General features: G+C 34.1%; 1 protein-coding gene and 1 long non-coding RNA gene across 5 annotated transcripts in view; one reads left to right on the top strand and one right to left on the bottom strand.

Moving 5' to 3' along the window:
* Positions 1-26257, top strand: part of ATF2 (activating transcription factor 2) — an 87950-nt gene that overhangs the window by 52657 nt on the left and 9036 nt on the right. For all 4 annotated transcript variants that reach the window (XM_079923660.1, XM_079923657.1, XM_079923658.1 and 1 more), the window contains 4 exons: positions 497-611; positions 2897-2983; positions 14819-14968; positions 17520-17726. In XM_079923660.1, the coding sequence (XP_079779786.1) occupies positions 497-611; positions 2897-2983; positions 14819-14968; positions 17520-17726 (559 nt within the window). The remainder of the gene's footprint in view (positions 1-496; positions 612-2896; positions 2984-14818; positions 14969-17519; positions 17727-26257) is intronic.
* Positions 17509-26257, bottom strand: part of LOC307187510 — a 47886-nt gene continuing 39137 nt past the window's right edge. The window contains exons 3-4 of the long non-coding RNA XR_013828627.1: positions 25261-25419; positions 17509-17615 (exon numbers count right to left, since the gene is read on the bottom strand). This is a non-coding gene — a long non-coding RNA (uncharacterized lncRNA). The remainder of the gene's footprint in view (positions 17616-25260; positions 25420-26257) is intronic.

Here is a 26257-nt window from a genome sequence, read left to right as displayed (position 1 = left end):
TGTGATGAGAACTCTTAGGATCTACTCTGGTAACAGCTTTCATATGTAACATACAACAGTGTTAACTATATTAATCATGTTGTACATTACATCCCTAGTACTTATTTATCTTATAACTGTAAGTTTGTACCTTTTGACCACCTTTGTTACTGTACAAAGATATAACATTATTAATGACTGTATTCCTCACACTGAATTTCATCCCTGTGACTCCTTTATTTTGTAACTGGAAGTTTGTACCTCTTAATTTCTCTCATCTCTCCAACACCCTTCCCTCTGGAAACCACCTGTCTGTTCTCCGTTTCTGTTTTGTTATGTTTGTTCATCTGTTCTGTTTTTTAGATTCCACATATAAGTGAAATCATACAGTGTTTACCTTTCTCTGGAAAATTTACTTTTAAATGATATAATAATAGGCGTAAAAATACTCTTGTATTTTTAGAGATTATTGATAGGGATTTCTTTTCTCTAATTGCCCTTCTTTTGTTTTCCTTAGTCCTGTACCAGGCCCATTTCCTCTTCTGTTACATCTTCCTAATGGACAAACCATGCCTGTTGCTATTCCTGCATCAATTACAAGTTCGAATGTGCATGTTCCAGCTGCAGTCCCAGTAAGTTTGAAATTTAGACTATTAAAATTTTTTCTTTATAGTAAAACCGATCTTTGTAATCAGAAAATACAGCCCAAGGGGGGGCTGCTTGATTAGTTTATGAAACTGAATTCAACAAAATACTTAGTGGTGAGCAATATTTACTCACTGATATTTATTGTGATAGAATTTACCTTTCAAGGCAAACACAATTGGATAGAAAACATTTTTCCATCCTAAAAATCTTGTTTTCCTTTTATTTTTAGTATTAAGAACTTTATTCCATATTCAACCCATTTCAATTTGCTAGATTTGTAGAATTCAAATATTAACATAGATTTCTATTCTTTAAGAAGACATTTATACTGGAACACTTATCAGGTAACTCCATGTTATTTTGATTACTATAGAAATTGTTTATAAAAGCACTCTGTGAAATATTATGGTCAGGTTGGGTTTACAAAATTCCTCTGCTGTCCCAAGCGTGTGAAAATCTAAATGGTCTAGTAGAATGGGCAATAGATAGTCCCCACTTTCCTAAAGAGAAGATGCATAAGAAAAGTTTTTTGAGGGCATGTTAAATATATAAATTTTGAAAGACATAGACAGTAGTTAAATATCTACTTACAATATTTAATAACATAGTGAATATTTAGAAGCACATTCTTTGGAATAATATGTTAGAAATAATCCTTTTTTCCTGTTCTCACATTTCGTAAGTTTATTCAGACTCTTCAAATGTGTCTTCAACATTCAAGTTTTCATCATTAGAACCACTTTTTAAGAAATCTCACACAATTTTCCAAAACACATTGTTTTCATCCTCACCCAAGTAGTTTCAGTATAACACTTTTGTGTTAATCTATTAACACAATCTATTAACACAATCTATTAACACTTGTGTTTAATCTATTATTGTAATCCTGGGAATCTTACACCAAGTCCTAATATTCATTCATGTAATAAAAAGACAGTTTCTTCTTTTACCTTGTAGATTGTTGTTTCTGATCAGTACAATATAATCACTTATTGTATAGCTTTTAAAAATTAGTTTTAAAAGCCTCTTTACAGTAACATCTAACACTTTGGTGAGATTATATCCTCAGAAATAATACTAAAATTAATGTTAAATATTTACTTTTTTTTATTAACTAGTTCTTCCAAAGTGACCTTTCTAAGTATCCAAAATTAACATTGATTGAAATAATTTCAAGATAATATGTTGTCTTCAAACAGAACTTTGTTGTTCAGAATGAGATATTTTATAAGGACTCGAATATAAGGTGATTACTTCCTCTTTTCTCAGGATATTTTCAAGGGGGAAACATCCTTGTCCTGTATCTGGGATTGTATGGTTATCCCGTTAAATGTAACTGTGATGAGAGAAACTGAAATGAAAAAGAGGTATACTTTAGGTACATAATAATTAATCATTCAGTGTTGATATTAGGTTTTTTAAAAAAGGCAAAAACCAGAAAAATCTGTTACATATTATTATTATTAGAGGAATTATTAGAGGTAATCAGGTTCTTCTTTGTCATGCTTTATATTAATATATCAAAGAACTTTCATTGTATATTTTAGAAATTTTATATGTATATATTTTAGAAAAGCAAAGTTCATTGTTGAAATTACTTTCTATGCCTAGTTATACAAGTTTTAACATTCTTTCCTTTCACATTCAAAATGGAAGGGTGACAGATCTGTGAGAAATCCATCACCTTAAATATTATTTTCTATAAGAAGAAGTCATTTAAAAAAAGGAATTATGAAAATTGAAGATTAGGAAAGTGAGTGTCTCAGAACAACTGACAACTTTTTTTCTTTTTTTTTTTTGCGGTACGCGGGCATCTCACTGTTGTGGCCTCTCCCGTTGCGGAGCACAGGCTCCGGACGTGCAGGCTCAGCGGCCATGGCTCACGGGCCCAGCCGCTCCACGGCATGTGGGATCTTCCCGGACCGGGGCGTGAACCCGTGTCCCCTGCATCGGCAGGCGGACTCTCAACCACTGCACCACCAGGGAAGCCCCAATTGACAACTTTTGAAGGATAAATCAGGATTAAGATCAATAAGGGTTCAGACAGAGATACAGTTTTCTAATTCTGAAGTCTCAAATAATTATACCAATTATATTTATATTAATATTAATATACATTTTCTATTAATGTATAATATATTGTCATGTAAATGTTAATGCATTATATTGATTATAATATGTAAATTATAGCAGCCATTGTGCAAATAAAAGTACAAATCTCATTTTGAATATATTCTCTAGCAATTATTTTTCAATATCTTCTGCATAGCTTGTTCGACCAGTCACCATGGTGCCTAGTGTTCCGGGAATTCCAGGTCCTTCTTCTCCTCAACCAGTACAGTCAGAAGCAAAAATGGTAAGCAAGATTTTATTTGTTCTATACATTTCTTGAGCCTGTTTCGAATTAGTTTTTTCCATTAAAGCCCACTTCAAATACACAATTTAGATCAAATTTTATAAAATCGTGGACTGTATTACATTACAGAAGAACCAGAAAATTTGGAAAAGGAAAGCTTTCATTAGCATAGTGACAAGCTACTGATACTTTAAAGCAAATGAATGGATTGGGAGTAAAGTTCTAGTTCTTGTCATTGGTTTGTCTGATTTTTGGTGTGGCTTTTTAGATAAATCCTCCCCCTGCTGGAGGCTAGAGATATTGCAGCTGAAACTAGAAGTAATCATCTGAAGGCAGTGCTGATATAATGAGTGGTTGTATACAGTCATACAAATGAGTAGAACAGAATTAACTAGAATTCTGAAATAGTATATGAGTTAGTAAACATTACACATAATATATAAACGAAAACCATATTTTTGAGTTATGTTTCAGACACTAAGAAATTGGTGGTAAGGGATGAACTATAGAGTAGGAATCAAGAGACGTATTTTCATTTTAATCCTGATTCTGCTATTCAGTACCCCTAATCAACCCACTTTAACTTTTCTGAGACTCATTTTCCTCATCTGTGAAATAAAGGGGTTAAACTTTGATTTCTGGGGTCTCTCTTAGCCCCAAATCCTACTAACTTGCTAATTTTCTTGGTAGAAGATCTGAAGCTGCTGCTGTGGGATGGGGAGTGTGGGGGGTTGGTTTTATTCAAATAAGTGTAATTCTCCCTTCTATAGTCTAACACACTTTAAAGCTAATTCTTCTTAACTACAACCAATGAATCGATAGATAGTTTTTAGACACCTATTATTTGTTTCAGTTCTATGCTAGGCACTATACTAATAATATAAATCTGTACACATGAAAGCCATTATGTATCAATATTATCGCAAGGCTTTAAATTTTTTACTGCTATTCTCCATTAATGCAAATAATCAATCTGAAATTGGCATGGGATAACTTTTTTTTTTTAACAGCAAAACTTATATACCATCTGAATGAATAATAGTTGGTTGAAGAGTATTAAAATTAGCTGGTTATTGATTGTGGTGAGGGAACTTGAAAACCCAGGAGGGGAATTTTTCACATAACAGCATGTTTAGGTCAAAGGCATGGAAATAATAACTAAGATGAAGCTTTTCCACTTAATAGCAGAAGAGCTTCACTGGGAATGTGTTTTACACTTCCTACTTTAAACATAACTGTTACAATGAAAAGTTCAATTAGTGAAACTGAGTAGAGTAGAAATAGAAGTTAAAGAGATCCTGTTGTTGTACACTGTATCTAAAAATATTTTTACATATTCAGTGGACTTTTTTTCCCACAAATTAATTCCAATGGAAAAAATCAGATTTAAAGAAATACTTTTGGCTATAAGAGATTAGGCCATATTTGTAGAAACTAGTAAACTTCCCTGAATAACTTTTTCTTTTAATCACTAAGAAATTTAATACGAATAAAAGTGTTTTGTATGCTTGTATATTAAAAAAAATACCAAAGCTATATTTCATAAATTTATATATGAAAAAGTTATTGGTTGAAAGCCCCAAAATAGCATGGGGAGTCACAGATTGCCCCACTTAAATTTAACAGTCCAATTAAATTTCTTATTAGAATATTGTTAACATATAAAATAGCCATATTTAGGTGATTGCCTATTTTAATTGGGATAGTAAATAAGATTGTCCTGTTTTTAATTTAAAAAGACTCAGAAATTAGTCCATTTCCTTTTTTTTTAAGCTTTTTGTTATGCAAGAATTCAAACACATACAAAATAAATAGGTTTCTATAATGAACCCCCATGTACCCATCATCCAGCTTCAATTATTAGCGCTATAACTGCCATTCTTGTTTTATCTGTACCTCAGACCACTCCCTACCCTCACTCAATTTTTTTTTTTTTTTTTTTTGGCGGTACGCGGGCCTCTCACTGTTGTGGCCTCTCCCGTTGCGGAGCGCAGGCTCCAGACGCGCAGGCTCAGCGGCCATGGCTCACGGGCCTAGTCGCGCCGCTGCATGTGGGATCTTCCCAGACCGGGGCACGAACCCGTGTCCCCTGCATCGGCAGGCGGACTCTCAACCACTGCGCCACCAGGGAAGCCCATAAGGCTTTCTTAATGTAAAATTTACATAGATTGAAATGGACCGATTTTATCTGTACAGTTTAAGTGCATTCATGTAACTCACACCCTTATTATGGTATAGAACATTAACATCTACCCATCAAGTTTCTTTATTTCCCTTCCCAATCAGTCCACCTCCCCCAACTGTTCTTGTATTTGTCACCAGCAATGTAAATGGAATCAATATATACTCTTGTGTTCAGCTAAGCATATGTCTATGTGATTTATCCATGTTGTTGCGTGTATCAAAGTTTGTTTCTTTTTATTGCTGAGTAGTTTTCCATTGTGTGAGTATACCACAATTTCTTTATCCATTCTCCTATTGGTGGACACTTGAATGGTTTTTAGTATTTAGCTGTTGTGAATAAAGCTCATATGCACATTCTTGTATAACTCCCTTTGTAGATGTATATTTTCATTAAGTTTATCTACCTAAGAGTGGAATTGCTGAGTCAGAGAGTAGGTATACATATAACTTTATAATAAATTGCCAGACCTTTTGCCAAAGGTTTACATTCCTACCAGCAGTGTATGGGAATTCCAGTTGTTCCCACATTTTTGCGGACATTTGGTTTTATCTATTGTTTTCATTGTAGACATTCTAGGAGATTGTGGCAGCATCTCTTGGTTTCAATTTACATTTCCAATCAGCCAGACATTATTTGTGATATTTTTTGCTCATTCTTTAAATTTGGTTACTTGTCTTTTACTATTGTGTTATAGGAATTCTTTATATATATTCTAGATACAAATTTGTATATAGATATGTATATATATATATAATGAATATTTTCTCAGTCTGTAGCTTGCCTTTATTTTTCTTAATGGTATACTGTATTACCGTTGATTGCTACTTTTATCTTTAATATTTTCTTTGTCTACTTAATTGGGTTTAATTTGCTTATCTTTTTTTAGCTTCTTAAAGTAGAAGCTTAGATTGATTTAAATCTTTTTACCTTTCTCATATAGGCATTTAACGCTATAACTGTGCACAAATTTTGATATGCTGTACTTTTATTATTTATTTTCTAATTTCCCTTGTGATTTCTTCCTTGAACTGTGGGTTATTTAAAAGTGTAGTATATAATTTCCAAATATTTCAGGGCTTTTTATCTGTTTCATATTGATTTCTATATTAATTAAATTACATTGTGGTTTGGTAATGTACCACCTTTAGTATATTTGATTGTCCAGTGAATCAGTTTGATTGAAGAATTTTCAGTGCTTGAATTTCATTAGCATCATTATCAAGTATACTTATATATTGGTATAAGTACAAAACAAATCTACCAACCTTTGGGAATAACCCGGAAATAGTTTGGGTTTTGTAGTTTAATTCATGTTCATTTATTTTGCATCAGCCTCATTTAACAGTTATTTCTAATGATTGCTGTTTATTTAACAAACATTTCTTGGGTACTAAGAAATTCATCAGACGTGATCTTAAGTTTTGAGATTTTTCTTGCAAATGTTTCCAATGATCATCAAGAGAGTAAAAAAAAAGTCTTCTTATCTTTTTAATATGCTGTTATTGATTTTTTTTTCCCAACAGGTATGGCAGTTAGGATTATATTGTATCAATGAGGTGTTTGGCTCTTGTTTTCAGTTTTTTGATACCCTTGATGGTGACTTTTGTGCACAAAAACCATTATTGAGAGTCTCCTTTTTAAAAATAAAGTTACAAATTCAAAAACTTATTTCTTCCCTAAGTTCTCAAGGCCAATTTATAAATCGAGTTGTACAACGATCACTTTTAAAGGGCTTAAAATAAAATTAAACATACTAAACTTCATTTTAAACTTAATATATCCTGTTTTCTCTATAGGTACCTCATTGTCTAACAAACTTCCCCAAGTACTTCAATAACTGAAATAATTAAATTATAGATATAATGAGGGTTTGGTTCTCTTCAATATTCTTGTATTATTAAGAGGCTTAGTAAGATTATCTTAGTTCTTCCAACTAAAATCACAGGACTAAATCAATCTCAAACATTTAAAACTAAAATCCAAGGGCAGTCTCTTACTCTATGTGGCAAGTTATTTTAGATACATTTGTAACATAAAATACAAAATAGTTACAGATTGTTTCTAAATTTAGATTAAAATGTCAGTGTCATTGATTACTTAATTAAACATCAAAGGGCTAAAAAAAAGATTTACTAAATAAATAATTGTATAATTCTAACTGGAGAAAGTTGAGACTAGGTTCATATCCCATTGCACAGAGGTTTCTTAATGATCAGATAAACGATCATGGGACTTAATTCTTTCTCTATCAGTGATAGAATTCCAGTTCCATGTTCTCCAAATGAATGGTTCCCAGCTCACATCCCCTAGATTCACATTACACATTAAATAATTTTTCTGACTGTTTACCAGTCTGTAGCACCCCAGCAAAACTTATAATTTCTTCTTTCACTGCTTCAAGTGGATTTTGCTTTGTTGTTTTCAACTCTTTGAAAATATTTTAAATATCCTCCCTGCTTGATTCTGCATTTCTGTTAAGGATTTGTTTGACTTTTGTGGTCACAGTCTGTTAACGACATGCTAAATAGTGCAGCAATGGTGATTGTGCTAAAATGTGGTTAAAAAATAATGTTTGAGAAATGGCAGCATTGGAACACATAAGAATGGGTAGCGCACTACAGCTGAAGAGAAACTTATTTGTATCCTAAGATAGCCAAGGATGCTTTTGTGGTGCCCTGATTTTCAGATGCCCAGTGCTCACAGGAAGATTTATATGCATTGTGTTTGTGTCTACTATAAATATTTAAATAAGATCCTTCTTTTTTGCTAAAGAAATTTCTTCAGGACAAGTTGTGTTTGTTATGTTTTGTTTTTTAAAAACGTTAAGTCTTTGGAAAAGTAAGCACGTAGTTTTTAAAAATATATATATATGGTGGTCCACAAATACAAAATTACCTAGTATTTTTTAATACTCTAGGAAAATTCCTATTATCTACTATTTTCACAAAATTTCACTGGATCTCACCAGATTTAGGTTTAGGGGTTTTGTTGGTCATTAAGCACATTAAACCACAGATATTTGCTATCTGTGTTACTCTTCTAATAAAACAAATTTCCTATGTAATATTTGTAATCAAAAAGTAACTTCTGGGGCTTCCCTGGTGGCGCAGTAGTTGAGAGTCTGCCTGCCGGTGCAGGGGATACGAGTTCGTGCCCCAGTCCGGGAAGATCCCACATGCCGTGGAACGGCTGGGCCCGTGAGCCATGGCCTCTGAGCCTGTGCGTCCGGAGCCTGTGCTCTGCAGCGGGAGAGGCCACACGGTGAGAAGCCCGCGTACTGCAAAAAAAAAAAAAAAAGTAACTTCTAAATAAGAAAATGTTAACCATCCAGGAGTTTTGTTTAAGAAGATTTAGTAAAGTATTTGAGTAGTATTCCCCAGAATCATTCCTTTAAGACTTGTGTGACAAACTGAGAGAGATCTTTGCACACAGTGGGTAGCCAGTAGGGTTTCTGCAGGGGGTTTCTACTGAGCGCTGACAGAGGGCATCTTGGCAAATGTTCAGAAACCTACATTAACTTAGTTGGGCCCTGCATGGAACCTCATGTTCAGCAGAATTCTTCTGACCTGCCTCTGCACGCCAAGCTAATCAGCAAACACCTAACGAGCCCACTCCAAAGAAACAGACTCTCTCCCAACGTACTTCATTTTCATATGTTCTCTGGGGGTGGGGAGACAAGATTTCACGAGGACTGATGATGCTGCAAAGACTACAATAATGATAATTAACTTGCTGAATTTAGAAGATTATGCTGTTAATTAGTTGCAAAATAAAGATAAGTAATAGAGCAGCAGATGGTAGGATAACACCCCAGAGAAGGAGGGTTATTACTCTGATGAGCTTTTGTGGCACATATGAAATATGGATCTGACTTTTTCATACATTGTTTCTAGAGAACATTGTGTTTTTTCTTTGAACTATGATAGAGTAGTTTCTTCCTACCAAGTTCTGACAGATGTGATAAAATTTGTTTTCAGGGGTACAACATATAACATAGAATTTGAATAACAAATTATTTTTAGCAGATTACCTCTTAAGATGAGTGTCAGATTGGTCAGCACAACAGACTATTTACTCTTTAATTGACACAATCTCTAAGAAAAAAGTTTTCAACATAGTAGTTGAATTTTACAACACTAAAATTTTAACTCTAAACATTAAAGCACTAAGTCTGCTTAGAAATGTAGTAATAAAGATTTTAGTTTTCTTTCACTGTATACCTTTAGTTTAAAATTAAAATTATGCCTAGCTTTTATTGTACATGTTAGAGAATATAGACTTGTTAAATCTTACTTTCTCTGAGTATTCAATCTTTATTTACTTAACTAGATTTCTCTATTGATAGAAATTTTGATCTTAGTAATGGACTGACCAATGTCTAATACTCTTCTTAATGATTATTAAAATATACTTAGAATACTTAATATTAGACAAAAGCTCTAGTTTGGAAAAACTTTTATTTAAAATACGTTTGTTCAGTGAAGTAAGAGTCAACAGACAGAATTTCTGGTCCTAGCTCTGTTTCTTTTATAACTACCTCTGTGCTTCTGGGAAGTAACTTCACTCTTTGGGCCTTAGTTTCTTTATCTGTAAGATGGTAATTGGACTAATTGATTAGCTCCAAATTTCTACTGTAAAATAAATATTATATTTATATGTTTTCATTAATTTGGGGGAGGACCAAATAGTTGCCCTTCTTTAAAATATCTCTAACATATATGTGGGTGGATTGTAGATATCCTTATTGTAAAATGTATATGAATAATGACAACTTCCTTCACCTAACCCACTGTAATTTCTTTTAGTGTATGTGTGTTTTTGTTGCTGTTCTAAAAAAAAAATCTGCAGTTCAGAGCAGTGTTAATTAACCCTTGAAAACCTTTTTCTTACATTTTGTACCCAGTGGCACACTTTTCCAAGTAAGACCCATCGTAATCAATGTAACAGCATGGAGTAAACATTAGAGCTTCCTCCCTGGATGAGTACTGTATACCCTAGGGCAGTCAAGAGAGGATAATGAATGCTGCTTTTAAGTGCTCTATAAGGTAGTAACTTGCCCTACTAAAGATTATTCAAGAGAGTGATGTTTATGTACTTCAGACTCCCCTAGGTGCAGTTACTGTATTTCATTAATTCTAAGAGTTAAGCTCTTCACTATAAAACTTTAAATGCTCTTCTTTGTTTTCTACCTAAGGACTTAAAAATGTTTTACCAACACATAATTTACCAAGCTTCACATCTCAACCAATATGTATATTTATGTACATTTTATATGCAGAAATGGAAGCCCACCTAACGCTATAGATTGGTGGGTTTTGTTTTGTTTTGTTTTGTTTTTTTCCGGTACGTGGGCCTCTCACTGTTGTGGCCTCTCCCGTTGTGGAGCACAGGCTCCGGACGCGAAGGCTCCGGACGCGCAGGCTCAGCGGCCATGGCTCACAGGCCCAGCCGCTCCGTGGTATGTGGGATCTTCCCGGACCGGGGCACGAACCCGTGTCCCCTGCATCGGCAGGCAGACTCTCAACCACTGCACCACCAGGGAAGCCCCATATAGATTGGTTTTTAAAAGATATAAGTATGCACACTCAGATCCTCCTCCTTCTGTTTATATGACCCATACCTTCAGACTCCTGTCTTTTTACTTTAAGTTCTTTGACCATTTAGCCTAAGTATTCCTACCTGATTACAGCCAACTACTGCTTTGGTCACCTACCTAATTTTTAATCCATCCACTTCCACATTAGCCCATCAGTTATGAGTGTCCCAATTTCCTGGATCTTAGCTGCTAATGTGGTCATTTCTGCTTGTTTAAAAAAGAAGGAAGAAAAAAAGCAACCAGGAATCTGACCTGGATTCTGAAAGATGCAGTGTGTCACATGGTCTTGAGAATATATTTTCCATAATAAAATATGTCTGAAGCTAAACCAGTCCTTAAGATGAACCCCTAAGTACTTTTTTTCCCTCTAAGTGTATTTTGAAAATACAAAAGTATAGGAACTTTCCTGATTCTTTGGTGTCCTCACCCTGACACCTGTGCTAAAAAAATAGAGGCCTCAATAGCTGTTTTTGAAAAAAGTAAGGAAGGGACTTCCCTGGCGGTCCAGTGGTAAAGAATCCGTCTTACAATGCAGGGGACATGGGTTTGATCCCTGGTCAGGGAACTAAGATCCCACATCATGCCTCAGGGCAACTAAGCCCTCACGCCACAACTACTGAGCTCACGTGCCTCCATTAGAGCCCGCGTGCCGCAAACTACAGAGCCCACGCACTCTGGAACCCACACATCACTACAGAGCCTACGCACCCTGGAGCCTGTGTGCCACAACTGGAGAAGAGAAAACCCACATGCCACAACTAGAGAGAAGCCTACACACAACAACAAAAGATCCTGTGCGCCGCAACAAAGACCCAGTTCAGCCAAAAATAAATAATTGTTTAAAAAAGAAAAAAGTAAGGAAGTTGATACTTAAGAAATCCTTTTATGAATCAGGTAATTTTGCATATTATATTTAATCTTTACCTTATCCCTGCAAGGAAATTACCATTGTTTCCAATTTTACAGACAAGGAAACACAGACTCAGAGATTGAAATGATTTGTTCAGAGTCACACAGATTGTTTGAGGCAGAGTTAAATTCTAAACAATAAAGTGTCTTCTCAGCTGTATACATTATGTATGCTAATATGTATACAGTATACATTACATATACTAACCTATTGTGGTGCTATTTGCAATTCATAAAGAAGTATTCAGTCAGAAAAGATGGAAAAAACATACCTGATCCTGGAGTGACAGGACTTTAGCAGTTGCAGTATCAGACTTGGCATTCCTAATCCTTTGTGATTGTCTTTCATGCCGCGTGGCTTGCAAGATCTTAGTTCCCAGACCAGGGATTGAACCTGGGCCCATGGCAGTGAAAGCATGGAGTCCTAGCCACTGGACTGCCAGGGAATTCCCTTGTGGTTGTCTTCTGAATCATCAAGCCATCCAGCCTTAATTTCCTTATCTTCCTTAATTTTTAATCTTCCTTAATTTTTTCCTTTTTCTTTCTTGATTTTTCCTTTTCCCTTTTTTTTTTTTTTTGGTAGGATAACATATGTAACATGGTGCCATGGAAAAACTGTGCACTTTGAAATTAAGGAGATCCATGTTCAAATGTAGGATTTTAACTAGCTTAATGGCTGTGTGACCTTGGGCAAATGATCTCTAGTGTCCTAATCTGTAAAATTGGAATACTGTTTATTAGAAACTCATTGAAAAACTACTGATAATGCAACAACAGGGATGGATCTCAAGTGCATTATGCTAAAGGAAAAAAGCCAGATTCAAAAGGCTATATACACTGTATGATTCCATTTATATGATACTCTGGAAAAGGCAAAACTTTGGGGATCAAAAAACAGACTAGTGGTTTCCAGGGGCTGTGGGTGGGAGGAGAGTGACAGGAAAGAAGCATGAGGAAAGTTTGGGGGGGGTAATAGAACTGTTCTGTATCCTGATTGTAGAGGGTGGTTGCACGACTGTATGTGCTTGTTGAAACTCACAGAACTGTACACTAAAAAGAGTTCATTTTACTGTATGTAACTTATACCTCAACAAAATACTTTTTATACTACTGACTTTGTTTTTAAAATCATACCCAGAATCTACAATGATTAGCAGTAGAAAATGTCCATTAACACTTGTCTAGTTAGAATTACTGCTTCATTGGAAATTTTGATCTTTTCATATATGCTTGTTTTTTTTTTTAATTATTATTTTTTGGCTGTGTTGGGTCTTAATTGCCACGCGTCACTTTCTCTGTTTGCAGCAAGCGGGGCTTCGCTTGTTGCGGAGTACAGGCTCTAGACACGCGGGCTTCAGTGGTTGCAGCACGTGGGCTCAGTAGTTGCGGTGTAAGGGCTCTAGGGCACGTGGGCTTCGATAGTTGTGGCTTGTGAGCTCAGTAGTTGTGGCTTGTGGGTTCTAGAGCACAGGCTCAGTAGTTGTGGTGCACAGGCTTAGTTGCTCTGCAGCGTGTGGGATCTTCCCGGACCAGGGATTGAACCCGTGTCCCCTGTATTGGCAGGTGGATTCTTAATCACTGTGTCACCAGGGAAGTCCTGTGCTTCAGTTTTTAAGGGATCTGGATCAATTATAGATGGTAAGAAGATATGTATAGGTGAAAATAAAGAAATTACAAATTTTCTAAATTGTTCTTAGTTGGAATAAATGAAAACAATTGTAGTAGAATCATTTGGGAGACTTTTTCTAAAGCTCTTCTCTACTATCTACCCCTTTATGCTATTTCCAGGGAAAGAAGAGAGGAAAGGTTGCCAAGAATCTGTTTTTAGCATGTGATACCAAGGCAGTTAATTGACTTCTAGGAAGTGTGGGAAGCACTGGGTAGACTGCAGCATAGTTCTTATATCAGTATTTGTAACCTCCCTCCCTGCCACATGTGCACCTGAGTGTGGATCTTAGGAAAATGTAATGACATATCTCTTCACCAGATTTTGTTATAAAACTATATTTTGAGCTCAAGGGCTACTTCTGAGTTATTAAGAACAATATCATCAATAATAGTCCCAGGTCTCTCAGATCCCTGAGATCCCTTTCATTGCTAAGATACTATAATATGACTATTTTGTGCTAATTATTTCATATTTATAGAGCATAACAATAAAACACCCCAAAGATCCCATGTGCCATTTTCAAAGAAACCAATTTCTGTCCATTAGCAAATATATTTGTTGTCCATCTCTGTAGCAAATCAATGTACCAGTTGCTAAAAGGAATGCAAGGAAATAAAAGGCAATCTCTGCTCTTAAAGAGCTTACTGTTTGGTTGGGGAGATAGGATACTCATATATTTTTGCTGATAGAATAATAAGCCTTACTCAAATGGTGTTTTTTTTGTTTTGTTTTAAAGAAGTAGCCATAAATGTCTAGAGCTTCATTGTAACGCTAGATCTGCCATACTCTGACAGTGAGTTGGGTGCAGTTCACTGGCAAAATGGAACATAGTAGAAGGGATAGACTTGGAGCTAGGTCTGCTTACTGGTGACAGGGAAGACCTAAGGGAGGCAAACCCAGCTGTGGGTTCTAGCAGGAGGTTCAGTCTGACAGTCAGTACAATGGCCTAAAAAATGCAACATCAGGTCATTGTCCAAGTAAGCAGTGACATCAAACCTGCAAGCAGAGATCAAATGGACTCAAATCTGAAAAAGAAGATATTTAGGTCTAAGAATCTAGGCAGAGCCTGAAAAGACTGGGATATGGGATATAGGAATGGGGTAGGAGAAAATAGGTGAAACATGCATAATTAGCTTGTTTTGCTTATTTTAGTTGAACAAATCTAGTTATTTTCAGTCAACAGTGTTTTTAGTTTCCACTCTTTTCTCAAAATTGATTAATTAGGAATAGCAAAGTATAGAACCCTCTAGTAGTACTAGACAAAAAAGACTCAGGCAAACTTTCCAAAGGTCCTGTTCGTCTTACTGATATTTAGGAATGCAGTGGAATATGATAAAGCAAAACTAATATTAAAGCCGAATGTATTTATGTATTCCTTAACAAATAATTTCTTTTGGTTAACCAAAGAGTATGCTGGGAGTTGGATTTGGGTGGAAAGCAGGAAACGTTTTTTTTAAATTGGTGTTTGCATTTCAGAGATTAAAAGCTGCTTTGACCCAGCAACATCCTCCAGTTACCAATGGCGATACTGTCAAAGGTCATGGTAGCGGACTGGTTAGGACTCAATCAGAGGAATCTCGACCACAGTCATTACAACAGCCAGCCACATCCACTACAGAAACTCCGGTATGTGTGTTGTTTTTATCATTCAGTGTTCAGTTATCCTTAAAAACAAACAAACACAGTGTAACTTAAATGACTATATGCTTTGAAAAAAATTTTCTGGTAAAATTTTATTCCAAAAGTGTATAAAAAGCCTTAGGAAAAGGTAGTTCAATGTAAAAGTATTGATACAAAAAATAAATAAGTAAAAATAATCAAGCAATTGTTACTGCTCATGGCACCCTGTAAATGTTTCTGTGAGTGTCTGTATGTTGGTTTGACATGGCATAATGTCCATCAATACTTTTTAAAGAAAACTTTTTTCTGTTGATTGTATTCAACAAGAAATGTATATAGGTATTATATTACTAATATAAGTCAAACGATTCTTGAATTAACATTTGTGAAATACACCAAAGGAGCAGATAGGCTTAATGGCAGCTATTTATACCAGAGGCCCTTTTCACTTATCTTTAATTTGTTACCGCCCATTAGATGATTGATATTTCTATATGTCTGCAGTATATTTCTACAGTAAGCATTACTATATTTCTGTTAAATGTTTCAGAGCTCTATTTATACCTTTTATCTTCTCTACTTAAAGAATATTCACATTTAAAAGTAAAACTTTCCAATTAAAGAAACACAGTTACACAGCAACTTTTAGACTGCCTACTAAGCATAGGTATTTAGATTACTGTATTTTATCTTTGTGAAACTTAAGATAAAGTGGAATGTAGTTGTGGTTGTCATCCACTAAGCAACTTTACTTAGGGGCCAAGAGAGGGGAAAAGTGAGTATGTTCTCATGTCATAATTCAGGGGTTAGCAAACTAGCTCGTGAGCCGAATGCAGCTTATGGCTATTTCTTTGTACGGCCTGTAAGCTTAGTATGGCTTTTACATCTTTAAATGTTTATTTAAAAGAAAATAAATGAATATAATTTATTTTCTTATACTAACTGTAGTTTCCCTGGATCTAGTTTTCATCTATAGCTTTATATTTTATTGTATTGGAATGAAGCTCCATGAGGGCAGGACTTTTATCTGTTTGTTCACTGCTGTATCACTAGCATAGCTCCTGTATTTTTTTCAATGAAGTGGAATGAATGAATCACTGGAATGAGGGAGAGAAGGAGAAATATATGCTTCTAAGTAGCCTCAAATCCTTGTTAGGGGTAATGATATACAAATATAACTCTGTAATAGTTTCTGCTTACAATACCTGTGATTAGCCTTTGCTGTAGTAACCAAGTTGTCAATTAAAAACAAAAACTGTTCTCCCCTATTCAGTAAAATTTTAACACCTGCTATTAGTAAGTTAAGAGGATAAAAGAATATATTTCAAAGTTACCATTCTTGAAACCAGCCATAGAAAGATTTTTCTAAAAGATTAATTGCAATTATATAGGTAAAAGAATCTGATTTAATTCTTGATCTTAATTACAATTAAAATACAGTATAAATGAAATAACCCTCACAATATTTAATGCTAGTTACTTGGAAAAGGAATGATAACTTTGATTTTTGGAGTTTGTAGAGTGAGAACTAATTCAGGTTATTTCCCTGCAGAACTTATCTTAAGTTTTTAAGATTTTTGTTTATTGTATAGATTAAGAGAAGATAGAAGTTTTTGTTCACATCGTTTTAAAATACCATTAAGTAGAGGTTTTTCAGGCTGCTTCTTTGGATCATGTGTCTGTGGCCACAAAGTGCTGTTTCTTTTGCACTATTTCTAAGGGTTCATATACTGTCTCCTGTATTCAAGTGTTGTGTGGCACAATTTTGGGATTTGTGAGAAGCCTGAAGATGTTATTCTGTAGTCCTACACACTGGACTGTATCACTAGTGACTGAAGATTCCTGTCTCTGGCTGATCTGGCAGGGCAGGGGGACCAATTAAAATGAAAATCTAGACTCTGGGATTCTACCCACCAGGAAAATGAGCATTAATAATTATATGAACCTGACCCTTAGAAAAAGACTGATCCCAAATTTCAAAAACTGAAGAAGAGCTGAATACACTAAAATATGTATGTACTCTCAACTCCTTAATTTTAGAGAAACCAATTTTTAAAGAAAATTTAGAGATTTAATGCTATTTTTTATTTCAAAAATATCATAGAAAACATGGTTTCTCATAATGAATTTAAATAGGAAGTTATTTTTATTTTAGTACCTTAATAATTATCAAAGGATTGAATAATACCACAATGTTTGCTTAAAAGTACACTTGGAAAAATACAAGATGGAAAACTACAAGATCTGTACATGATCATTTGTATTGCGTTTTAAATTTCTTTGTATTATTTCTATAAAAATGAAAATACTATACAAACTTTAAAGAATACATTCACTGTGATAGTTAATTAGTGAGAATCGTGTTTTAGCAATGCTCATTTATTTCAAGGAATTTGTTAAACCACAGGGTGATTTTCACATTGCTCTACAATATTGATGTATACAATGAGACTTAGAAAATAAAATTAGTGGCTCTCACCTTTGCCACCCTTTACTGCCTGTGTTAATTTAACCACTAGGTACAAATATAAAAAACTTTCATTTGTGTCTATTATAGGCTTCTCCAGCTCACACAACTCCACAGACCCAAAATACAACTGGTCGTCGAAGAAGAGCAGCTAACGAAGATCCTGATGAAAAAAGAAGGAAGTTTCTGGAAAGAAATAGAGCAGCAGCTTCAAGATGCAGACAAAAAAGAAAAGTCTGGGTTCAATCTTTAGAAAAGAAAGCAGAAGACTTGAGTTCATTAAATGGTCAACTGCAGGTATGGTGCATATATGTAAATTGTTTTATTTATTTATTTATTTTTAATAATTATGAACACACATTTTCCCTATTTTTTCCTAGTTAGCCATCCAGGCATTTTAGGACACAATATTGGGTGTGTATGGAATCTATAGTAAAGCGCAGATTTATAAACCTATTTGAATACCAAGATGAAGTAATATAAAATTTTCAACACTGATACAGTGAAGAAATTTTTAAATATAAGTGTTTACTTGTATAGTACAAAAGTACCTAAACTGTCTGGCTTAAACTTTATAAAGTTGTGATATAGCGTTCAAACAAAGAATCTCAAAATGTAAGATATTACTGGTATTTTACTTTTCTTATTTGTTGGTTTATATCACAACTATAAAGTTGCTGCAATTTGTAGTTTCTGTTTTTAGTTCTTTTGTTCTTTGAATTATAAATTTTGTTTTGTTTGTTTTATTTAAAGTGAATATAGTGCTCGTGAAAGGTGCCAGATTGACAGCTTTGGAAACTGAAGGACTCTAATTATCCACAGAACAGGTACAATATGGCCAGTGGCAATAAAAATCATTTCATAACTGCCCTGCCAGTGTGCCTCAGATACATTTCTTAGGAACCTTATGGGGTATAAAGGTTTAAGGCTCCTTCCTGTTCAGTCTTTGGTAAGATTTGCAATGATGGTATTGGGCAGCACTAAGTCTGTTTCCTTCCTTCTGTTTTTTCTTCCTTTTTTATTGTTGTTGTTAATGTTGTGAATATTCTCAAGTAAAATCTTCTAAAATACCAACTGATGAGCATCAACTAGAAAATTGATGTTAATGAACTGTAGTTGTTATTGGTCAACCTTCTGAGCTATCCATTCCTAGTTAAAAATGAATCTTCTGTGTAATCAGAATTGATGATGAGACCTGCTCTCTTCTTATATCTTTAAAAATGTCACCAATATAAGTGTCTTGTTAAATGCTTAGGAAGAAGCTTTTTAGCACCAGGTGTAGCATTTAATCTAATGTAAATTTTATAACAAAATTTTTTCATACGTGAGGCTGACATCTTTTAAACTCTATGTTGGGGGCTTCCGTGGTGGCTCAGTGGTTAAGAATCCGCCTGCCAATGCAGGGGACATGGGTTCAAGCCCTGGTCTGGGAAGATCCCACATACCGCGGAGCAGCTAAGCCCGTGCGCCACAACTACCCAAGCCTGCGCTCTAGAGCCCAAGAGCCACAACTACTGAAGCCTGAGTGCCTAGAGCCGTGCTCTGCAACAAGAGAAGCCACTGCAATGAGAAGCCCGTGCACCGCAACAAAGAGTAGCCCCCGCTCAAGGCAACTAAAGTAAGCCCACGTGCAGCAACAAAGACCTAATGCAGCCAAAAATAAATTTAAAAAAAAACTGCTGTGCTTTGAATATTGACATGTTAGCTTTAGGACAAATATAATTATTTCACAAAATTTACTTTTAACCATTTAGAACAAAATTAAACATGATTTGCCATATCACAGAAACTTCAGATATGTACTTGTATACTAGGATATGTTAAGAAATAATATATTATCTGACAAATGAATTCTTATTCAAGAACTGTTTTCATAATGTTTAAGAAAAAAACTTGAATTTTTCTTCTTAAAGTGAAACAGATTATAGATACCAATTTATTTATATACTATAAATATGTCTATTATTTACCAGATTTCTCTGTTAGAATATTAACTATCATCATTTAAATTTTTAAATGTTCATATTACATTAACAAAGTGATTTAGGAGGACCTATTTTTTTCTTTTCTGTTCTTAACTAACAAAATCATTCTTCTGAATGACTCGGCTATTTTACAGTTACGTGATGTTAAAGATATTTTTGTTAGCCTCAGTTATCTTATCCATAGAATAGAGATAATAATACTTGCTGGTCCTACTGCTGTGGGTTGTTACATACATCAGTGGAATTAGAATGTTTGCAGATATTTTTAAATATATTGATTTTAATAGGATAAATGTATCAGTATTTTAGTAATTTGGCTTATTATGCCTTTTTAAGAAGTAAAAATGTTTGAAAACTATAAAGCGGTATATAAGTATATGGTATTATTTTCATGGTATTGGACTTTATTTAGGTTGGGCCAGTTTCTGTTTTGACCCAAGGCATAGCAGTGTTAACAGCTTTTAATTAGACATTGCTATTTCTTTAATTATACTGCAGCACTGGTCACCATTATGAATAGCAGCAGTGCTTTATTATTTCAGAAAACCTTGGAAAATTCAGCATTCAAAATAAATGTAAAATTTACTTCATTGATCTCTTGCTTTTTCTACCATCCAAACTGATTAAAATATCATTATTGTAAATTGTGTTACATTTTTATATTTCCTAATTTGGGTAGAAATTTCTTGATTAGAGGAATAAAGGCAAGATTTATCACCTAGGTAAAAGTTACCTAACACTTTAGTTTTGAAGCAAGTGTGAAACTTTTACTTTTTTTTTTTTTTTGACGTTATTTATTTATTTATTTGGCTGTGTCGAGTCTTAGTTGTGGCATGTGGGATATTCGTTGCGGTACGCGGGATCTTTCCTTGCAGCACACGGGCTTTTCTAGTCGTGGCATATGGGCTCCAGAGCATGCAGGCTCAGTAGTTGCAGCACACAGGCTCTCTAGTTGTGGCGCGCAGTCTCTAGAGCTTAGTTGCCCCGTGGCATGTGGGATTTTAGTTACCTGAACAGGAATTGAACTTGCGTCCCCTGCATTGGAAGGCGGATTCTTAACCACTGGACCACCAGGGAAGTCCCAAAATTTTTAAATGGAAGTCAAATTCAAGAAATCACTAAGTTAAACTCTACAGTTGAACATAACTTTAGTTAATACCTCAAATTACAAACAGAACCAGTAAAGTCAGTATATGTTTTAAATTGAGGTATAGTTGATGTATAATATACACTTATATAAGTTTTGGTGTACACATCGTGATTCACAATTGTTAAAGGTTATACTTCATTTACACTTATATAAAATATTGACTATATTCCTTGTGCTGTACAATATATCCTTGTAGCTTATTTATTTTATATATAGTGGTTTTTACCTCTCAATCCCCTACCCCTATCTCGCCCCTCCCCTCTTCTCTCTCCCCACTGGTAAGCTCTGTTTTTCTCAATATCTGTTTCTTTTTTGTTATATTTACTAGTTTTGTTTTTTAGATTCCAGATATAGATGATATCCTGCAGTATTTGTCTTTCTCTAATTTATGTCACTAAGCATAAAAATCAGTATTTTTAATCATTAATAATTGAGTGATGATGGCATCATGGTTAGATAAGAAAGTGTTCTTAGTTTTAGAAATGCATACCAAAATATGAAGATAGGTGAAATGATGTGTTATCAGGGATTTTTTTTAAAAAAATACTTGTGCAAAAAAGAAAGAGAATAAGGTCCTTCTGCATGTATTAACCTGGAAAAATGTCTGTAATATATTATTATGGGCAAAAAGAAAGTTGCTGGAAACCGTCCAATGTCCATCAATAGATAAATTGTGGCATATACATCCAATGGAATATTTTTCAGCCATAAAAAGGAGTGAAAGTACAATGTGGATGAACCTCAAAATGTTATGCTTAAGTGAAAGAAGCCACACACAAAGTCATGAATTATATGACTCCATTTATATGAAATATCTAGAACAAATGAATCCATAGAGACAAAATGCAAATGTAGTTTCCAGAGACTGGTGGGGAGGAGGAAATAGGCAGAAACTGGTTAATGGATAAGGGGTTTTACTTTGAATGGACAGATAGAGGGTGGTGGTAACCCAACATTGCAGATGTACTAAACCGTACTGGTTCAGTGTACTGAACCGTTCACTTTAAAATGGTTAATTCTATATTATGGAAATTTCACCTCAATAAATTAAAGTTGCATACTAAAATGTGTAACATAATTCTTTTTCATTAATGAAAGGTTTATAGTTAGATGGATAAATGTGTAGGTATGGAAGTCAGTATAGAAATGATTCTTTAAATAGAAGTAAAATTTTAAGAATGACATGTACCAGCTTGTAACAGTGAGGAAGAGGGGGTTGGAAAGCATGGGTGGTTTGGGAAGAAAGGGTACCTCAATTATGACTTTATTGTTTCAAGTGGATATATGATTTTTTTGGTTGTTAGTTATTTGTCAAATAAAATAAAAACAGTTCTTAAAGAGTAAGTGACACATTCTAGTTTTCAGAGTATGAAGAGTTAATGTGCTTATAATAGATTCTGGAGAAAAATTTCATTCGGTTCGCCAACAGCGAAACGGTTAACTGTGAAGAACAGAATGACTTGTAAAGAAAATTGAATGTCAAAGAAATAATTAAACTCTATGTGAAAACATTCATCAATTCTACATTTCCTTAATAATCCTTCACGTGACATACAGGCTTAGCTGATCAGTGTAGTGGGCAGTAATGACCCATGGTTGCTTACATATTATATATAATAAAAGGTTTAATGAGTGTTGAGGTGTGACTCTTCATATTTTTACCAAATATATATTAGGTTTCAAAGAAAATACTGATTATTCAACCTTATTGCCCCACTCACTGAATTTAGTTATATTTTAGCTTTCTAGAGTCATTGCTTTAAAAGAGCAATTTTATCAAATTGTATTAGATACATTTGTGGTCATCTAGACGAAGAATTGGATACTGTTGGTTATAAACTATTATATTTTTAAAGGTAATATATGATTTTTGTCTTTTACTTGAAATGGTTTTAACCTCGTTATGTCTTTGTCTTTCAGCTATACTCATCTTGGGGGTTAGTTTTCAGTTTAGAATTTCAGCGTTTCCTTTATGAACAAAAGGCTGACTCTTCTCTTTACTAATAGGAGCTCCTTAACAATCTGTGGATAAAACTTGGAGAGTTTGTTGTGGATTTTGCTTTTAAAACTTAGGTATTGCAAAATGTGTGTGGAGTGGAAGCTCAGTAAATTAATGGAAGCATTCTTTGATAGCAGGATATGTGAGGAGTTTTCATTCATAAGATAATATGGAAAAGGTTTTGCTTATTGGTCCATTGACTTAAGGGGAATGGGATCAAACATTTTATTCCTGGTACCTAAACGATATTTAACTTTAGTATTTATCACCCGAAATAGAAAGGAATGGCAGAAGTTGGGAGATGGTATACAATATCTGTTTAATTCCTGAAAAAAAACAGAACTGTTTTCCTTTTCCCCCCTGAGTTTTTCACTATATTCTAGAGGGGGAAAGGTAATAGTGATGCCACCTCTACCTCATGCATTTTATTCTGAGTACTTCTTTTTACTAGCCTTTACTAAAATCTTCCCAAGCCTTTACTTCCCCATCTGTCAAACTCATAGAATAAGTACTATTTTTGAAGATCAAACGAGAGAGGTAATAGAAAAGTATGTTGTAATTACACTATGCAAATGCTAATTATTTATTATTCATTCTGTCATTAAGCATCTATTGTGTGCAGGGCATGTTATTAGACACAGGATAGAACAGTGAAAAAAGACATTGTCCTTAACACTTTCAGAATTTGTGGTCTGGCAGAGAAGACAGATGTGAAACAAGTAATTAAAGTATGAGAATAGGAAAAGAGTCATTCCCATTAATTTTGCAGAATATTTGCAAAATATTATGAACCCTGTCATCTTTTTTTCTGTTGTTGAAAATAAAAATTAAAGAACTATTCTGTTTTCAAGTATAAGGTTTTGCATCCATAACAACCCTTAAAACTTGTGGTGGGAAGTTAAGATATTTAATCATTGATTTTTGTGAAGACTGGCTTATCTTTAGCAATGAGAAATTCCCCAAAGAAGAAACTATCCAATATTATTTCTTTAATTTGGGGGGTAGTAGCTGAACTAGAAAGTCAAAGATCATGAATTTATGGGGTACCTGGTCATCAATCTGTGGCCAAATATCAGTGAAAAATTTTGACTGATTAATCGATTAGCTATCCTGTCATTATTTCATCAGGCTGATGTGCTTCAGACAGACTGTTAAAAAAATATATTATTTGTTCATCAGTATGTAATTAACCTTTGACTAGATACAAATAGAGTAGAGCAATGGTATAGACAGTGCCAAAATAATTACATTTTCTTTTAGACCATAATAATAATTTTCTTCAGCATCTACTTTATCTTACCAAATACACTTTTCTTTGACAAAAATATCAGTAATTGCTCACATCTGAATGGGACTTTAATGTTTTCCAAATGTTTCCGTGTCTCTTATTTCACTTTATCTTCAGAATGATCCGGGAAGACAGTTAACATATTCTGCAAATATACTAAATAACAAACTAACCAGAAAGGCTTTGGAGGCTAAATCCAATTATAATCCAATCTAAAATAATCCTCAGATAGTAGAGGTATAAATATTTCTTTTTTCATTTAATATTAATTCTGTTTATGGCTTAACATGTATCCCCTCCAGATTCACTTTGGCTTAAGCAAACTGGTTTTATATATTTATATAAATACAAATATAGATAGATAGATAGATAGATATGGTCTGTTACAGCTTTCTTTTTTTTTTCATTCTGAGGTCTCTCCATAGAATCTTCAGGACTCTTATTATATGTATGGAGGCTTTTGTCTCTGATTCTACCTGTCTTCCGATCTTTCTTTGTCAAAACATTTCAGAGTTAAAGTCATGATTTATGTAACTACCTTATCTAAATATTGTCTATATTTATGTTTAAGTCCTTTCCTTTATACATACGGGTATGAGACTATAATTCTTGAATGTTTGGATTAATTTGTTGAATTTTGCTACATTTTATCAAACGATTTTAAAAATGCTGGCCGGGCTTTGGCAAACTCCTACAATTCTGCCTAATGTAAAGGTTATATACCATAATGAGCCTCCTGTTTTCAACCTCTGCTTGACCTGATCTTGACCACAAGCTTATGCTCACACTTAGGGCTCTACAGCTCAACTAAATCCACTTCCTTCAAGGTTTGGCCTTCTCTTATTCCTAATCAGCACTCTACCTGTGTGCTTTGCAGTATTTCTAACAGTCCCAATTCTTTGCTAGCAACCATGTCCCATTTGCTGCTTTCAGTCTAGTGCTTGATACCAGTTTTTAAAGAAATTGAATATTAGGATACAATAATAATACAAACTATTGATTTAATTTAACCTTTCAATCAAAAATCACTTGAGCTCCAGGATTACCATTAGGAAAATCTCTTACCATTGTACAACATTTTAGATCAGGATGATGTAAAAAATTAGACTAAATTTGTATTGAGCATAGCTTGAGTTTGTTGGGGTTTTTTTTCTTACAATTTCTGTCATTTAAAAGGTGTAGGGGGAAAATTGGGTTTTTGAATTTTGGATGAAGACTAGCATATTTGTGTACTGTTATCACTTAGGTATTATATAAATTATAATGTTAAAACGGTTTTATTTTCAATTTCCTCCTCTCTTCCAGTTTTTTTCCTTCCCCAAGTTGTTTGCTCTGTTAAGTGTGACTCCAATTAAATTCAGTTAACACAAATATAAGTAAGTTGTTGTAACAGGAATCAAATACCTTACCTCTGAAGTCCTTAATGTTCATTACCCATTGTTAGCTAGTGGCATCTTTAGTTTCTTCACTTGTCAATGGACCAGGAAGTCTAATTAGATGAACAACCAAAACACCACCAACTGTTGTTTGAATATAGAAACTGATATTCCATTCCATCAGTTTCAAACCTGTCATTTAAAGAGAGATTTTAAATGTATACATTTAATTTTGAGTGCATAGGAATATTGTTTTATTGGTTAATCCCCAGAATTATTTAAATCAACTATTTTGTATCAGTTAGATTATCAACTTGTAACTGCTCAGCAATTTTATCTAATACAGCATTTTGTTTCATAATATGGTTTATAATGAATGTCCATATAGAGTATTTAGTTGAGAAGGCATTTGTGATTTTTAAAATTCTGTAATTGAGGTGATGCTATTAAACACGCCAATTTTCATTTTCTGACTGAGAAAATTAACAGTGTGACTATGTTGGTGAGGTTGTTGGCAATAAATAATGAAATTAGGACCCCTGACCAGTTTTATATTATTCAAGCTATTTCATTTCACCTTCTTTGGTGTTTTTTACTCCCTGAAAATAGATTTTAGAGAAGACCATGGTAATTCTGTGTACTCAGTCTGTGCCAGGCTGTGGGCTATGCTCTGGGGATACAAAAAGCAAGATAATCCCTGCCCTTGAGAAACCTCAGTCTGGCAGAGGTGGCAAATAAGTAAACTAAAAATTACAATCCAGTGTGATAAGTACTATGTAAATACACACATACAAATACACATACAATACATACATGTATATACGGCTGTGGGAGCACAGAAATTGACACCTAACTTTTCCTATGCATATTTGTACTGAGTTGACGCTTAAAGATGAGTGAAATAATTAGCAAGGCAAAAAGGTTTTCTAGATGGAAGCAACAGTATATATTTAGTTAGCCATATGAAATTTCTATTTTTATAGGTCAAAATGATTAAATATTGATTATTAGGTTCAAACTAGTGAGAAGG

The sequence above is a fragment of the Stenella coeruleoalba genome (genome assembly GCF_951394435.1).
Source record: "Stenella coeruleoalba genome assembly, chromosome: 6".
Classification (NCBI taxonomy): domain Eukaryota; kingdom Metazoa; phylum Chordata; class Mammalia; order Artiodactyla; family Delphinidae; genus Stenella; species Stenella coeruleoalba.
Note: the sequence above shows the minus strand (reverse complement) of the source record. Positions and strands in the feature narration are given on the sequence as shown.